At 37.8% G+C, this 14,489-nt stretch overlaps 1 protein-coding gene across 1 annotated transcript in view; it reads left to right on the forward strand.

Moving 5' to 3' along the window:
* Positions 1-14,489, forward strand: part of Thoc1 (THO complex 1) — a 45,641-nt gene that overhangs the window by 997 nt on the left and 30,155 nt on the right. Inside the window, exons 2-8 of the mRNA XM_028876705.2 lie at positions 1,353-1,426; positions 1,529-1,589; positions 2,908-2,974; positions 8,769-8,887; positions 9,679-9,727; positions 10,285-10,380; positions 14,310-14,392. Coding sequence (XP_028732538.1) covers positions 1,353-1,426; positions 1,529-1,589; positions 2,908-2,974; positions 8,769-8,887; positions 9,679-9,727; positions 10,285-10,380; positions 14,310-14,392 — 549 coding nt within the window. The remainder of the gene's footprint in view (positions 1-1,352; positions 1,427-1,528; positions 1,590-2,907; positions 2,975-8,768; positions 8,888-9,678; positions 9,728-10,284; positions 10,381-14,309; positions 14,393-14,489) is intronic.

Here is a 14,489-nt window from a genome sequence, read left to right on the forward strand (position 1 = left end):
ACTAAGTTTTCATGCATGTTTCAACTTAGATATTTAACGGTGTTTAGGTGTTTTTAATGATACCAGAAGGAAAATTATGTGAGAGGAAAAAAGATTCTTCATAATCAGTAGTATCTTAAGTCGTTTTCTGCTTTGCCCAGTGTTTGCTTTTGAGGGATTATGCCTTGCTCACGTCATTAGAAACATTTTCTTCTGTTACAGTATCCCTGAAAGGAAGATTTTCCCCCTTTTCTCTCAGTCCTGGGAATAGAACATGCCAAGCAAAGAACTCTACCACTGAATTATTGCACTGTTTAATTGTAGATCGCTTAGAGCAGTGGTTCTCAAGCTTTGCTGTATGGTGTTGTCACCTGGATATCTCGTGAAATGAAGATACTTATTAAACCTAAAGTGGAGGCCAGAGATTCTGCATTTTTAACAAGTGTCCATGCAATGCCACTGCCACTGATAATAGTAAGGGTGGAGAAACAAAAGCAAAAGTCCCTCAGTGACTCCACTTACATGGTGATGGAGCCAGGAATGGACACATTGTACAGATAGAAGCCTTTGTAGTGTAATATGGCTTTGCAATGACTGCAATATTTTTGTCCTCTATAAAGTTATAATAAATGATGAGTTTAAGACAATCATTTATTTACTCATTGCTTAGATTTTCCTGGTACTGTGCTGGATGAACAAAATGCCCAGAAGAGGTAGGCATTGAGCTGAGTCTGAAATGTATAGACTTGGAATGCACAGTTGGAGAACAGCATGAGTGTGTGAGCATGCTGAAATGAGGCTCATAGGAAATGACTTTTAAACACTGCCTCACTTCAGTGTGTGTTTATAGAGAGTGGGAGAGAAGGCTGATAACTGTAGAGTAATGTCACCAGAGGTTCTTAAGGGAGCTACAAAATTTCAAAACCAAAACATGCAATTAAAGAACCATGTAAAGATTTGGGGTTTGGTTTGTTGTTTAGACAGGGATTTTTATGCAACCCAGGCTCGACTAGAACTCAGAGGATACAGGTTGACATTAAACTGTTGATTCACTGGCATCTGCTTCCCCAGTGCTGGTTACAGGATGCTGTACCATACCTTTTTTTAAGCAGGAAACTTGCATGGATGTAATAATACATAAGAAAGGGAAACCTGTGATTCCAATGTCTATCTAGGAGTTCTTGCCAGATTTAAAGCAACAAGGATTGGGATCATTAAGTGGCATTAGAAATAAAGATTACTAAAAATGACTGGCAGCAAATGTTTCCCAGTTAAAAACATGTTTTTAAGTTACACATATAATTGATGAATGGTAAGTTTTCATAAACAACAAACAAAAACTTTCTACTTATTTGTCATTTTTATTTTTGTAGAAATCAACCAGAGAGGCCTTGAATAACAGAAATATCAAGCCATTGTTGAATGCCTTCAGTCAATTACCTGGCAGGTAAAGCATCATTGTCCATGAAAAAGGACTTCCTAAATGTTTATATTTACAGTGAACTATTTGTGAAATGAAGGGTTTTTTTGTTGTTGTTGTTTTTAATAGTGAAAATGAAAAAAAATGTACCCTTGACCAGGCTTTCAGAGGTGTTCTGGAAGAAGAAATTGTAAGTATTTTTTCCTCTTTATTTGTTGTTAAAATTTGCTGGCCAGTTAATAAGCCATGTTATTAGAAAATTGTTTTATTATTAGAATGGGTATTTAAACATGACATCTTCTTTCTGAGCATGAGCATTCTGCCTTTTTGAAGCTAGGTTAACAGTCAGAATAGGAGTTTGTCCTGATTAAGGCTCTTGATAGCTCAGGTACAGTTTAAGGTTCTGATGATAAGAAAAGTTTTGACATGCAGTCTTAAAGAACAAGAAGTAAAGACTGACCCAGGAAGGTTAGCTCAACAGGTTCAAGGCACCTGCTACAGAGCTTAATAGCCTGACTTTGATCTCTAGAACCTAGATGTTGGAAGGAGAGGACTCCTACAAGTTGTCCTCTGACCTCCATACGCATACAGAGCACACACAGGTACATAAAATACACTTTTTAAAATGTAGTTTTAAAAGTAGATACTCACTTTTGCTGTGTAAATAGTGACACACTGTAAATGGCATAAGTAGTCTAGTGCAGGTATGTTAAGCATAGAGCTAGGATTCCATGTCCTCATTTTCTTGTGGGATCTTCCTCAAACATAAGCATACATTAAAAACCAAGGCTTGTTTGGCCCTGGTAGAGAAATTTAATCTAACCACAAAAAATCTAAATATTGCCTATAGCAGGGTTCCTGAACAAAAGAAAAACAGTTTATTTTTGGTCAAGCAGAACTCTCCCATAGTGGTAGAGTCTCTTCTGATGGCCATAATGTAGTGTCCCCCTTTTTTTCTCAGATAATTCTGGGTCAGACTAATTGATTCCTTTTTTTTAGATTTAATCACTTTTGTGTTGTGAGGTGCTGAGACAGTCCCTTTCCTTTCAGAGCTTCAGATTCATTTCTAAAAAGAGTAATACCATTCTGTTAGTGTTGTGTAACACAACACAGTGATCACTCAGTGACACTCACTGTTGTGACTTTTTAGCACCTAACGCTACCTCCCTGCAGAAGATCCTCAGCCTATGGACTAAGTCCACGTCCTATGTTTGTCTGTTCTGTTGATTTGAGTCACAGCCTTGGTACTTCTGTACCCAATAAGTCTTAGTCATATAGAAGTTACCATTTTTTCAAGACTGTTGGATTTTGATTGAATCACTCTTTACTGCTTGACATAAATCTATAGTCTGTATATTAGTCTGTTCATATTTTTTCATCTTAGAAAATAACTTTATATAAGATAATTTTATTCCTGTATGACTGCTTAAATTCAGAGAACTTGTCTTTATTGTAAACAAATTAGTCTGAATTCTTACTCCTAAATAAGATTGTTTCTCTGTTGGTAGATAAATCACTCGGCGTGTGAGAACGTCTTAGCTATCATCTCTCTTGCTATTGGGGGAGTGACTGAGAGTAAGTACTGTTCTGTTTGTTTTTAAAGTCGCCCTGGTGATGACCTGTTTGACTTAAAGCCTCTTGCATACCTCTACCCTGTCTGCTTTTGTTCATTATGTGTGGTGCTAGAGACCAAACGGAGGGCTTCATGCAGGCTGTTACACCACTGACCTACATTCCCAGCTCCTTGTTCATTGACTCCTACCTTTGCTAAGGATTTGTTCCTACTCATTTCAATTCAGTTCATACTTACTTCTTGTCTTTGTTATGTCATGCACATTTGCAATTGCTTTGTTTTCTGAGTGTTTTAATCACATGTAAATACTTACTGAACATCTATTATATGTCTAGTTCGAAGTTAAAATTTAGAGATTCAGTGGCACCTAAATCAAGGATCAAGTGGGTAATGGAAGAAAGAAATGTGTGACTGTCTTACTGTGCTGTAAGTGCTGTGGTTAAAGTGTGTTGAATATAATAAAGTGAAAGTGACTCTAAATTAAAAATTTAAAGAAAGCAGGAGAGATTTTAAAAGGAAGATGGGTTGAGATTTGTGACACATACCTATAATTCTCTGTTTATAAGGCAGATTGTCCTGAATCAGGACAATCAGAAATTTGAGACAGGGCAAGACCCCAGTCCCCTAAAATTAAAACAAAATGAAAAAAGAAGGAAGCTCCAGCCTATAAGTAGGACATGAGGAATTAAGTTTGCCAGAAATAGAGAAGGAAATAGTTATACAAAGGCCACATTCAGCATAGCTAGAAAATTGTATGAAATAAGAATGGCAAGCCGGGCGTTGGTGGCGCACGCCTTTAATCCCAGCACTCGGGAGGCAGAGCCAGGCGGATCTCTGTGAGTTCGAGGCCAGCCTGGGCTACCAAGTGAGCTCCAGGAAAGGCGCAAAGCTACACAGAGAAACCCTGTCTCGAAAAACCAAAAAAAAAAAAAAAAAAAAAGAATGGCAAAAGAAGCAAGCTATATGGGTTAGTTTAAAGGCTGTTATGTTCCGTGCTAACAGACAGCTTTAGAAGAGTAATTGGATTGGGGCAGACACAAAACAGCCAGGCAGGGAACTATTAAAAATGCAGCCGTAGGGCACTGCAGAGAGGGCTCATGGGCTGACGAGTACTTGCTGCTCTTGCAAAAGGACCTACGTTCAGTTCTCAGCACCAACATGGATCTTACAACTGTAACTCCAGTTTAGGGGATCCAACGCCATTTTCTGGCCTTAGCAGTATACATACGTTCCAGCAAAACACATAAAATAAAAATGAAATAAATCTTGCTGAGCATGGTGGTACATACCTTTAATACCAGCACTTGGGAGGCGGAGCCCAACAGATCTCAGAATTCCAAGCCAGCCAGAGCTTTATAGTGAGACCCTGTCTCAAATAAAATAATCAAAAAACATGCAGGGGCTGGAGAGATGGCTTAGTAATTGAGAGCACTTGCTGTTTTCCAGAGGACCCAGATTCAGTCTCCAGCACCCATGTCAGGCAGCTCATAACCACCTGTAACTCCCACTCTGGAAGATATGAAATCCTCTTCTGGCATCTGCAAGAACCTGCACACATAGGGTGCACACACATACACTAAGGCATACACACATATACATAAAATAAATCTTTTGTAAAAAATATATCAGAAATACAGGACTGGTTTAAGAGACTTTTTTATATAATTTAATTTAATTTTACATATCAGCCACGGATTCCCCTGTCCTCCCTCCTCCCACCCCCCTCCCCCCAACCCCCCCCCATTCCCATCTCCTCCAAGGCAAGGACTCCCCTGGGGATTCAGCTCAGCCTGGTAGATTCAGTCGAGGCAGGTTCAGTCCCCTCCTCCCTTCACCCAGGCTGAGCAAAGTGTCCCTGAATAGGCCCCGGGCTCCAAACAGATGGTTTAAGAGACTTTAAACACAGTAGACACATAGTGCCTGACACATGATAGTAGCTTGTTCAATATTTTCAGAATTAATTCAGCATTATTTAACCGTGTTGGTTCAAATTTCATTTGATTAATTCAAATAATACATGTGAAATGACCTTTTAATCAGTTAAGTATCACTCATATCATATATTATCCTGATATTTTTCTCTATAGACCTGGCGCGCACAAGGTAAAAATGGCTCCCGGTGCCACAGTGGGCTGTTTTGTAAATCTCACTTCCTAGTTTCTGATTGTACTTATTAAACTTTGATGTAAGCTGTTCATTCATTCAGATACTTAGATGAGTCCCCAACAGTTTTCTCACCCTGTCCTCTCAGTTCAGTGTACTTAGTTCAGTAACTTGTTATTCACTTAAGGTTGTTGATGGTTTTACTACAAATTGAGAAGGCTGTACCTAGAACTTTAATTGAGAAAAATGAGGACTTGTCAACTTAAGCTGCAAATAAAGGTTTAAATACAGTTTTCTGCAGTTTATTTTTGAGAGAGATTATTATTGATACTTTATGTTTCATGGTTTCAAATTGTCCATAAATATATTTAATTCAACTTGACAGATACTTATTGAACTTGTATTCAATGTCAAACATTTAATGGCTAAAATATTAAAGGAAAAAGATCCTGCTTTTTAAAGGCTATGGGCTGGCAAGATGATGCAGCACAGAAAGGCACTTACTGCCAAAGCTTGACATGTGAGTTCAGTCCACATGGTGGAAGAGAAGACCCAACTCCTACAAGTTGTCCTCTGAACTCCACACATGCTCACCCACACACATATATGCACACACAATAAAATAAATGTGATAATAAATGAGCTTACACTCTATACTACCATGGTGATTAATTGGGATATGCTAAATTATTCAGTAAGTTGATAAACTGTGTGTTTAGGAAGCATGGATAAGGTGGTCTGCTCAAAAATATCAGGGTGTTTGTTGGTTTGTTTTGGTTTGGTTTTTTTTAGCTGAGCTATCATTTATCTGTTTTAAAAGATGACATTGAAATTTGCCATGAAATAAAGAGAAATATTTAGGCAGAAAAAAAAGAAATACTGTTAATGAAAACATGAAAGTATGAGCATAACTTGGAATTTAGGAACTGGAGAGGGATGTTTATAACCAAGGCTAAGATAAAAAGCTTGTTACAAAAGCTGGGATATAGATTGAAGGTTCTGGAACACTATCACCCATTGCTGCTGTGAGGACCAGCCTCTAGCAGCTCAGGGATTGAGGGAGATCCAATGGAGTCCGGACTGATCACTCAACTTGACTTTTCTATGTGAGGGAGTACAACTTAACTCTCTTGGGCCAGCAAGGGAGACTAAACTTAACTCTCTGGGGCCAGCAAAAAAGGGAACACACACACACACACACACAAACTCTCTCTCTCTCTGTCTCTCTCTCTCTCTCTCCTTTCCATTTTTTCCCCTCCCACGCCACCCTTGTTAGGGTCTCTCTTAGTTCTGTTTCTTTTCTTGTCTCTATCCTGATGCATCCTTTCTGGATATATTGATGCCTTCCTTCTAACTAATGTTATTTTTTTTCCGTTACTGCTTATATACCCCAGCAAAATCTTAAGCAGTAGAAAAATTACAATGTGGTTACAATCTATTTTTAAGGGAATGATTACAATGAATACAAGTGAAAAAAAAAAAAGCATGTCTTCCTTATCCCTTACATGATTAAACATTTTACATATTACAGGTGAAAAACAAGTTGTCCCAAGAACCCACATATATTCATACCCAGGCAACTTGTTATAGATTAACAGAATGTAAGCAAACAAGGTATTTTTCTCAGCCAGTTCTTTTGCTGGCAGGCTGTATTTTGTAGTTACAAAGAAAGGATCAATCACTTTATTATTTATCTCAAGAGAATCCTATAAAAAAAAATCTTTAAAGAATCACAAATCTAAACTTTTATATATGAAAAATAGTCAGTTCTATTTTAAATCCTCAGGGTGCATACACACTCATCAACCGTTTTTTTTTTTTATATCAGGAAGCTGAGGGCAGAAATAGGTACAAGGAATTAATCATCATCCTTGATCACCAACCCATCTTAGGAAAAAAGGTACATCATCAGCCAGCAATAACCAGGCTGTCATTGTTCTTGTTCTCTGACTTCAACGGGTCCCTGGCTCGGCTATTGAAGTATGCCTTTAAATTGTTTTCCAGGATTTTTTTTTTTAAACATTAAAGCCATTAATAAAAACATCTTAATCTAACCTTAAGTTATTCTAAAAACTTTGTTTCAGCTATGTTGCACACTGAAACTCATGAACACATCCCTCAACATAAAGAGTAAAAGAACTTGAGCTGCCAGCACTCGGAAGGCAGAGGCAGACAGGTCTCTGAGTTCGAGGCCAGCCTGGTCTACAAAGTGAGTTCCAGGACAGCCAGGGAACACAGAGAAACCCTGTCTTGAAAATCTCCCCCACCCCACTCCCCACCCCCCACAAAAGAACTTAAGCTAATTTAGCTTCTGGGACACAGCTTTTTTTTTCTTAATTATTAACCTAAGGTACAGTCTATATGGCTCTTCAAGAGAAAATAGCTGAGTGACAGTTCCTTGCTCTTATTTTCTGTCCTCTGCAGCCCTTGCTTTATCAGGGGTGGTGGTAACACCATATCTTGCTTTTACCTATATTAGTTTTCCCACTAAGCTAACCTCTATCATAATCTCTTACTGTATTTATTAAAAATCCTATTTAAATAGTAACACTATTACTGTATAAAATCATTGCTTCAGTTAAACAGTACAGCTTAGGAGGAAATAATCTTCATAATACTCCACAGGTAGAAATGCCCAGTAGAATGGGATATTTTCATGAGATAATCACACTACATTAAAGGCAGTGGGGATCTCCCCACACCCATTCACACCATGCCAGATACCAGAGAAAAATGGCAGTGACAGACATGTAAAAACACAGCAGTAGCAAGAAACATTCTGGGGCCAAAGCCCTTTCCTATCCAAGATTCACCCATCAGAGCTTTGCTTCCTGGTGGGCCGATCCCCTGAAGTCAGTTGCCACCTGCTGCTCCTCTGACATGACCACTTGCATCCACTGGTTCCCATACCTACCGGCCCTTTAGAGTCACCAGCCAACTTTAATCTTTAAGTGGGATTCTCAGGCCCTCAGTTCTACTGACTCAGAATCTTTGGCAATAGAACCTAAACATTTTTCAGGTTTTATAAATATTAAATGAGTTAACATAACATATTCTACTGTTAGGGGCAAAAAATATGTCTTTTAAAATTTTAGGGTACACAGAGTGTAAGATCACAGTGTAAGTGTCATAGGATTTTAAGTCTAGCCTGTCTTCCTGCTGTAGTGACCCTAGTGAGTTGTTGTCCAGCCTTTGTCAGACCAAACCTTGTGATGAAGTTTATTGGGTCTTGTTCAACAGTTAAGTTCAAATCAACCTTATATTGGTTTGAAATTGGCTTCCTTTTGCTTACCCTGGTTCTAGGCAGTATTCTTCACATCACAATCAAGATGTGATCATATCAGTGCTGAGTACAGCTGGAAGTAGCTTCCCTTTTCTGGACCTACTTTATTTACATAGATTTTTTTTTTTCTCCACGTACTATATACAGTTGGCTACTTTTAAAAAAAGTGTTACTAAGTACCCATGCTCTTAAGCAGAAGGAAAAATGAGTAGAGATATAAAAGAACTTTAACCAGTCTAAATGGCCTTTTCTTAAGGAAGACTCTTTATTTCTGTTTCTTACTGACATTGGTTTTTGGAAACACATGGTAACGTTTACTTTATCATTACTTTGTGACGTAACTGGTCCACAGAGTTCTTTTGGGCTGGTTGACAGTGTCAGAAACTCCGTTGGCTTGTGCCTCACTGCAGGTGTCTGCACTGCCTCCACACCGTTCGTGCTGTTGGGAGATGTCTTGGACTGCCTGCCTTTGGATCAGTGTGACACAATATTCACTTTTGTCGAAAAAAATGTTGCTACTTGGAAGTCAGTAAGTGCCTTGGTTTCCTCTCCTATTAATGCTATATAGAGATAGAATTCAGAAGATGGTTTAGTTTGGGGTTTATTTGCTAACAATTCTAATATTGGTGGCTGCCAAAAATTTTTTCCTATGAAAGAATTATATACTGTATTTTCTTGGGAGAACCAAATAAGAATCAGATGTAGAGAAAAATTTGAAATGCAAGACTTAATTAATAAAAATAACTTGAAAGTACATACTTTCAATCAGGCATAGAGTCGTAAACTTATGTGGTGTAGACAGGGAAGCTATGCTCTGAGCTAGACTGGTCTACACAAAGAAAACCTATCTCAAACAAATCAAGAAGGCTAGGAGATGGCTTAGCAGTTTAGAGCATTTGTTGTTCCTTCAGAGAACCTGTATTTAATTCCAGGCACCCACACATGGTAGCTTACAGTCATCCATAGCTCCAGTTCAAAGGGATCTGATGCCCACTTCCAGCCTCCACAGACACCAGGCACACATGTAGTGCACATATATACATGCAGGCAAAACATTCATACATAAAAAATAAAATGAATAAATGTAAAGCATATTTTTAAAGATAAAGCAAACATACTCACTTCTAGATGTTTACAAGTTATTCAGTGCCATGCTGTCTTGCATATCCAAAAACATTTCACTGAAAATGCTTTGAAATAAGTGAAAATAGTGAAATAGAATCCTGTTCATTCTATTCTTAAATTGAAAGTGCTTTTATGTCTTATTGAAGGGAGTGGACAACTTCCAAAATGTTGTAATAATTTTGGTCTTAATTTCAGAATACATTCTATTCTGCTGGCAAAAATTATTTACTACGTATGTGCAATGGTAAGTAATTCAGTATTAAGTTATTGCTATTAAAACTGTGAATGTGACCATAAAAATAGGTGGTTTATTAAATACCAGTGAAAATGTCTTAAAAAGTAGATTAGGATCTTTGGAGTTTTGTTGTTGTTGTTGTTTGTTTTTGTTTTGATTTTGTTTGTTTATTTGTTTGGTTTTGGTTTTTCGAGACAGGCTTTCTCTGTGTAGTTTTGGTGTCTGTCCTGGATCTCGCTCTGTAGACCAGGCTGGCCTCAAACTCACAGATATCCACCTGGCTCTTCCTCCCGAGGGCTGGGATTAAAAGTGTGCGCCATGGCTACCCGGCTAGGATCTTTGTTTTTAAGTTAGCAGTCTTATTTTTTAAAACTGATCATTCACTTACATTGATCTTGTCCACATAACTTTTATTTTTAATTTATAGTACTTTCTGTGATAATGATTTCTACTTCCACTTTGGGAACCCTTGCTTTAGAAAAATACTTAACAAATAGTTCAAACTTAAGATGTGAATGCAATAAACAGAATGATCTCTTCTGTGTTACTCATTTCTGAATTGTTAGATCTCCTCAGAAGATTATCTAAATCTCAGAATACAGTCTTCTGTGGACGAATTCAACTCTTTTTGGCCAGGCTTTTTCCTCTATCCGAGAAATCAGGTAAGCTTTTATACATTAAATTCTTTGCAAGGAAATCTTCCAGTTTTTATTGGAGTAAGATCTGTCTTAATAAGAAAATTTAACATAATAAATTGAAAGCATACACAATTGCTTTATTTTCTTGTAAATATACCAGTCCTAGCTATGATATATGTAATCTTAAGTTCAAAGTTTGTTAACAGTGTACTACTGAATCATAGTAATATATGCAGGTATGAACTATCCTGTCTATATTTCATTTCATAATATAGGCCTATTCTTTGTTTCCATTTTTTGTTTAAGTAATTGCTATTAAGTTACTTTTGCTTTGTTTGTTTCTTTATGTAGCCTGGCTGTTCTGGAACTCGCTCTGTAGACCAGGCCGCCTGCCTCTACCTCCTGAGTGCTGGGGTTAAAGGCATGCGCCACCACTCCTGGCTTATCAGTTTGCTTTTTTACATACTCTGGGACTGGAGTGGCACTGAGTGGCACAACCCACCATGGGCTGGGCCCCCAGCTGCTCCCCCATTCATTACTAATTGAGAAATGCCATACAGGCTTGCCTGCAGGTCAGCCTCATGGAGGCATTTTCTCAGTTGTGGTTCCCTCTTCTCACATGACTTTAGCTTGCATCACGTTGACAAATACACACACAAACACACACACACACACAAAAAAAAGAAAAAAAAACAGAGCTATTGTCATTCATGACATCTTTTTTTTTTTTTTTTTGGTTTTTCGAGACAGGGTTTCTCTGTGTAGCTTTGCGCCTTTCCTGGGACTCACTTGGTAGCCCAGACTGGCCTCGATCCGCCTGCCTCTGCCTCCCAAGTGCTGGGATTAAAGGCGTGCACCACCACCGCCCAGCCCATTCATGACATCATTTTCATAAAATGTTTATTTCTCTTTAATTCTTGTGAGAGTTTGGCAGTTTTAAAATGCTAGGTTGGGCTCAATACTTAGAGCCCACATGTTAAAAGAACTGACTCCCACGAATTGTTCTTTGATCTCCACATGCATGTACACACACACACACACACACACACACACACACACACACACTAACATAAAAGTTTAAAAAGAATAACAAAGAATGAGAGACTAGAAGATAAAGATCACCACAAATGAAATGAAATCTATCTAGTACCAACCTAGCATTTTTTTCAGGGGGGTGGTTTCATGACAGGGTTTCTCTGTGTGGCCTTGGCTATCCTGGAACTCGCTTTGTAGACCAGGCTGGCCTTGAACTCACAGAGATCCGCCTGCCTCTGCCTCCCGAGTGCTGGGATTAAAGGCGTGCGCCACCACCGCCCGGCGACTTTTACCACTTTCTAAAGATTTTAGTGATTTCCTTCATTATTTTTATATGCCTTCACGTTTTATAAATGCTTCTTTTTCTACTTTTGCATCTCCAATTAAATATCATCTATTCCTTCACTGTACCCTCCATCTTTTATGCTACCTACCTGCCTCCCTATCTGAATAGTAAACTGTCCCTGCATTACATCTGAGTAGTCTGATGGGCTTCTCATTTCTGGAAGGTGTTTTCACTTTTGAGCTTTTTACTCCCTGTTGATACTTTGAAGTTTCTTCTTTAGTTTTAAAACATGGTAAGCATTTCTTGTTGTTTATATCTGATCATTTCAGTTCCTTATACTTTTGTGAATCTGTTTCAGCTATCTGTTGTGGTTATTTTGCTTAGAGTACCTTGTCTCTGTGTGTCTGATAGCTGTTCTATGTTTTGGGTTTTTGTTGTTGTTGTTTTTTTGTTTTGTTTTGTTTGAAAAGAATGGTTTTGAGTCCTACAATGGCTACCTTTCTTGAGAGAGGGCTTTTTTTGTTTATTTGTAGGTTGGTTGGTTGGTTGATTTTTTTTTTTTGAGACAGAGTTTCTATGTGTAACAGCCCTAGCTGTCCTAGAACTCACTTCATAGACCAGGTTGTCCTTGAACTCACAGATATCCACCTACCTCTGCCTTCTGGGTGCTGGGATTAAAGGTGTGCACCATCACCACCCTTCAAGAGAGGGTTTTCATTGCTTGTATATGGTGCCTTAAAAAGGGACTGCTGCCAGTGAGGGTCCCTTTTATCTAGCCAAGTTCAGAGCCTTTTACTGTCTTCATCATCCAGAAAATTTGGCATTAGTATACAATATTTTTTCACTGTTGCCTGAACATGGCTTGATATGAGATTTTTCCATTTATTATATTTTTTTTCTCCTTCCTTTGGCCCAAAAAGCTACTCAAAGAACAACAGAATATCACACCTGACTCTTTCTGACAGGAATTATAAAGGAAGTATAGATATCTGAATACCATTCCTAATATTAATATTAATAGTGTTTGTAACACTAAGAAATCAATACTGACATAGCACTCATTGTCAACATTTGAATTTCATCAACTTATCACTCCTACCTTTTTCTATTCCAGAATCCACATCCACATTACATTTAATTTTCATGTTACCTTGTCTCTTCAATGATAGTCCCTTAGTTTTGCTTCTCTTTGGTGACTTGACAGATGGGAATTGAAGTTAGGCTTTTGAAGAACGCAGAGGGAATTGATGTTCCTTCTCAAAGTATCATGTTGAAATTGATGTTGACGTGCCTTGTAGTGGCAGTGTTATCACTCATTGCTTAATTAAGATAGTATCTCCTATTTGTCTCTATATAGCAGAGCTAGTTTTTCCCTTTGTGATCTAAAATGCTTATGAGGAAGGATGATATTTTAAGACTATACAGATACTTCTTTTCTTCCTAATCTTTGCCTACTAATATGTCAGTGGATCTCGCCTAATGTGAATATTATTGAATCATCATGATGATTTTCTCATCTTTTCTACATTTATTAATGGTTATCCTTCCATATCCTTCTCAAAGGCTTGTTTCTAGTTTAGCTACCTCTTTCCAAATGAACTGTGGGTATTTTATTCCTTGGGTTATAATGTCATAGATTATTCTTTACTTTTTTTGTTTGCATTGTTCCTTTTTCTGCTACTGGGATCTCCTCCAGATTTTCTTGGTATATATTATTACCCAGGCTCCTCTATTTTTCCCTTTCCCAGCCTTAAAGTCCCCCATTTTTCCAAAGAGCCTAGTTCCTTTTATTTAAGAATGATAGTTAAAGCCAAGATCTGGACCTACAATATACTTATGTCTAAACCGTCTCAGCAGGCAGAGCAAGGAAAGATATATGGACATACTAACTTACATGTACATGTACACCTGTATGAACAGCAACAGAAAAAAAATGAGATTACACAGGTAAAGCCAACACTAATAGACCTGCTTATTTTTAATGAATTGCTGACAGTTAAATAATCTACTCATCTTTGTAATATTTTTACTCATTTATTATATTGTCTCAGACTGAAATAGTTTGGCAAAATTCTAAATACTCTATAATCTGTGACTTTGTTTTGAATGTTGTGAATAAAAAGAACTAACTCAGCCTGGTATAGTAGCACATGCCTATTTTTAGCACTCAGGAGACTGAGAGGCAGGAGAGTCACCAATGTGAGCTATATATTAAGAACCTAAATCAGAAAAATAGTTAAACTATTTGTTACTATAATTTCTATAGAATTTTGAGTATTCTAGAGGCACTTTAAGAAGTAAAGTGTAGCCAGGCATGATGGCACATGCCTTTAACCCCCAGCATTTGAGAGACAGAGGCAGGAAGATCTCTATGCATTTAGGGCCAGCCTGGTCTACGTGAGTAAGTTCCAGGACAGTCAGGAATGTGTGGTGAAGACCCTGTCTCAAAAGAACAACAACTACAAAATAAATCTTAAAAAGTATTTGAAAATCAAGTGTGGTGTTTATTTCTGACTTCACCATTTTCTTATTTATGTATTTGGTATTTTATGTTTTGTTGATGTGGCACAAGTCATAGTCTTATGCAAATTTTAAGTAACAGTGCATTTGCATAAAAATCTCTTTTTCATAGGTCTTAACTTACAGAGTCAGTTCAACCTGGAAAATGTCACTGTTTTCAATACAAATGAGCAGGAAAGCACCCTGGGTCAGAAGGTAAAACTGATAAGAAGCCTTCTCACAGAATATTCTTAGATGTTTTTGTTAAGATGGTTGATATAAATGGGGCCCTTAAATCATCAAAAATTTGAAG

This window comes from Peromyscus leucopus, chromosome 19 (genome assembly GCF_004664715.2).
Source record: "Peromyscus leucopus breed LL Stock chromosome 19, UCI_PerLeu_2.1, whole genome shotgun sequence".
Classification (NCBI taxonomy): domain Eukaryota; kingdom Metazoa; phylum Chordata; class Mammalia; order Rodentia; family Cricetidae; genus Peromyscus; species Peromyscus leucopus.